General features: G+C 62.8%; 1 protein-coding gene across 1 annotated transcript in view; it reads left to right on the forward strand.

The window, feature by feature from the left end:
• The first annotated feature begins 72 nt into the window (after positions 1 to 72).
• Positions 73 to 3,475, forward strand: part of T (T brachyury transcription factor) — a 14,601-nt gene continuing 11,198 nt past the window's right edge. The window contains exons 1-4 of the mRNA XM_005857182.1: positions 73 to 417; positions 1,151 to 1,285; positions 2,495 to 2,556; positions 2,658 to 2,719. Of these exons, the coding sequence (XP_005857244.1) occupies positions 73 to 417; positions 1,151 to 1,285; positions 2,495 to 2,556; positions 2,658 to 2,719 (604 nt within the window). The remainder of the gene's footprint in view (positions 418 to 1,150; positions 1,286 to 2,494; positions 2,557 to 2,657; positions 2,720 to 3,475) is intronic.

Here is a 3,475-nt window from a genome sequence, read left to right on the forward strand (position 1 = left end):
GGCCGCCTGAGGTGGGGGCGGGGGCCCTGGGGGGCTGGAAGGTCCCAACGCCGGGCTCCTCTTCGCCCAGCAATGTCAGTGCCCGCCCCCAGTTCTCCGCCTGTGGCCCAGGGGCGGCCCAAGCTCCTCCCGCCGCGCCCCTTCCGTTCCAGGCGCATGTTCCCGGTGCTGAAGGTGAACGTGTCCGGCCTGGACCCCAACGCCATGTACTCCTTCCTGCTGGACTTCGTGGCAGCCGATGGCCACCGCTGGAAGTATGTGAACGGGGAGTGGGTGCCGGGCGGTAAGCCCGAGCCGCAGGCGCCCAGCTGCGTCTACATCCACCCCGACTCGCCCAACTTCGGGGCGCACTGGATGAAGGCGCCCGTGTCCTTCAGCAAGGTCAAGCTCACCAACAAGCTCAACGGCGGCGGCCAGGTGGGTGCGCCGGGCGTGGGGCGTGGAGGGGGGCCTGGAGCCCCTGAAGGGACCTGCTTGCGGGGAGGTGCCTTCTCCCTGGAGACCTGCAGCCCCCCTAACCCTAACCCTAACCCTAACCCTGACCCCCTCAGTGAAGCCGTCAGTGTTGCCTGCAGTGACCCTATGGGGGTCACAGCACCACCTGGGGGATGTGGAGGGGCGCAGCCTAACCTGGCCGAGGGGGGCAGGTCTCCGGTGGGGGGCTGGGCATGTAGAGCCCCACTTCCCTGGGGGCAGAGCAAACACCTCCCTGGCGGTGGGCGGCCACTTCAGAGGTGAGAGGCACCACAGTCCTTGTGGAGAATCCAAGCAAACCCGAATCCGAGCAAACCCGTAAATGCGTCCTTGCAACGGCTGGACCTGGGCTGGACCTGGGACTGTCCCCGGCGGCCGTGAGGGCCAGACCAGCTGGGCGGTGGTGTTGCCTGTGGCCGTGGGAGGCCGTGGGCCGGGACTCCCCCAGGTCCCAGATGTCACCTGGCCCCGTGGTCTTCGATGCCGTGTAGCCCCTGGCACTCCTTCCTCCTTGAGGGGGGCGCCTGAGGGGAACCCCCCAGGAGCAGGGAGCCGGCGCTGGGAGCCATGGGAGGTTGGGGGGTCGGCATGGGGTGCCTTCTCCTCCACGGCAGGGCAGTGGGTGTCTGGGACCCCAACTGGGACATGCCTCCACGCTGTGTTTGTGTCCCCCCAGATCATGCTGAACTCCTTGCATAAGTATGAGCCTCGAATCCACATTGTGAGGGTGGGCGGCCCCCAGCGCATGATCACCAGCCACTGCTTCCCCGAGACGCAGTTCATCGCGGTGACGGCCTACCAGAACGAGGAGGTGAGGGGCGAGGGGGCAAGGGGGGGGGCTGTTCCAGGCAGAGTCCCGGGAGGGGCGGCCAGTGCGATAGTGTCCCTCAGACCAAACGCTACCGCCTTTACAAATAAGTGTGTTTTGTCACCAAATGACTTTTTATTTTTATTTTTAAAATATACTTTCATGGTTGATAGTATTACAGATATTGGCCATGTCCCCCGACCCCCCAGGTCTTCACCCCCCTATTGCCCGTGCCCATGGGCTGTGCAGTGAGTTTGTGGAAGTCCTTCGGTTTCTCTCTTCCCGTCCCCCAACCCACATGGAGACGTGCCCGCCTGCTCCAGGCCTCCCGGCTTCGGGTCTCGTTTTGTCGTCAGTTCCTTTCGTTCATTAGATTCCACATGAGCGAGGTCCTGTGACACTCGGCCTTCTCGCTTTTCAAATGATTTCCCACAAAACCGGGCAGAGGGGAGAAGGGTTTCCCTAAGTCCTCGTGCGAGCATTGCCGCCTGTGACTCCGTAACAGTGTCTAAACTAGAGGCGTCTACAACCTCCACAGGCAAGGATGTGTCAGACACTTAGGTAAAAGCCTGAGGCTTTCTTCAACAGGCCTGGGCCCCGGTGCTGCCTAGGAACGAGGTGCTGCTAGTGCCCGTCCAGGCCGCGGCGGAGCTGTGGGTGTGGACCGCCCGCTGGAGCGAGCAGGTCGCTGTTTCCCGAGCGTCTTGGGTTCGAGCTCCGCGTGTTGGTTGATGCACAGAATGTTGTCAGCAGGAGGCCCAGGGTCTTGTGAATTTCACTTAGAAAATGGACCAGTAAGAACGTTCCATAAACGCGCTGTTCTTTTTTTGTTTTTAATATATTTGTACTGATTTCAGAGAGGAAGGGAGAGGGAGGGAGAGAAACATCCATGATGGATCGGCTGCCTCCTGCACGCCCCCCACTGGGAATTGAGCCCACAACCCGGGCATGTGCCCTGATGGGGAGTCGACCATGACCTCCTGGTTCATAGGTTGATGCTCAACCGCTGAGCCACGCCGGCCGGGCCACCGTGCTATTCTGTATGAAATGGTGCCACTCCCCAGCCACTCGGACCCACCAAGAAAACTACCCGGAGAGGAGTGGGGTCATATTTGGATACTTACACGGGACGCGGGGGCCTCCCCGATTCTTAGTGCCGCTAAACCTCCGGCTGTCACCAATACACAGGTCATGCGGCTTCTTGTTTTTCAGATCACAGCTCTCAAGATTAAATACAACCCCTTCGCCAAAGCCTTCCTGGACGCGAAGGAGAGGTGAGCGAGTCACTGCCCCTTTGGGCAGAAACGAGCCGTAGCTGCGAACGCTGTTTTCCGCGTGTTCTCCTCTCTGACGCTGCAATTCGCTTTTTGGACAGAAGCGACCACAAGGACGCGATGGACGACCCCGGGGACGGCCAGCAGTCCGGCTTCTCCCAATGTACGGTTTGTCGCCTCTGCTGGGAGCGGAGCGGAGCCGCCCGGGTCTGTGTGCGGCGGGCAGACCCCCTCGCTGCCCCTTTGGGCAGAAACGAGCGGTAGCTGCGAACGCTGTTTTCCGCGTGCTCTCCTCTCTGACGCTGCAATACGCTTTTTGGACAGAAGCGACCACAAGGACGCGACGGACGACCCCGGGGACGGCCAGCAGTCCGGCTTCTCCCCGAACCTCTGCTCCCCCCACGGCACCTTCCAGGGAGGCCTGGGGGAGGTTCCCGCCTCTCTCCTCGGCCCCCAGGCGGGACAGCCCTGAGACCTGGGGGTGGTTAGAGTCTGTGCGGCGGGAGGGGAGCCGGCTGTGGGAGCCGCTCTGGACGGTTCGTGTTTTGTTCCTGGCTGAGGACTGCAGGGCCGACTGAGGAGCGATGCTTAGGAACAAACGTGGTGTCTCCTTAGAGGCCCGGCTCTGGGAGGGCAGGTTAGGGCGCTGGTTTGGGGGAGACGCTGCTGAGGGGGCTGCTGAGGGCCAGGCGGCTCCAAGTCCCGCTTCCCCTGGGAGCCCGTGAGCGAGCAGAGGGAGGCAGGTCTGATGGCGGCTGGAGGGGGAGCACCTGGTCCAGCCCCGCCCGTCCGGGAGGTGAATGGCTGCAGCTGGGAGAGAGGGCAGCACGTGCTGGTCCTCAGGAGGCCGATGAGCAGCGAGCAGCTCCCCACGCGCTCCGGCTGCGCCCCTTCCCTGAAGACCACCTGCTGGAGCGCC

The sequence above is a fragment of the Myotis brandtii genome, unplaced genomic scaffold (genome assembly GCF_000412655.1).
Source record: "Myotis brandtii unplaced genomic scaffold, ASM41265v1 scaffold1077, whole genome shotgun sequence".
Classification (NCBI taxonomy): domain Eukaryota; kingdom Metazoa; phylum Chordata; class Mammalia; order Chiroptera; family Vespertilionidae; genus Myotis; species Myotis brandtii.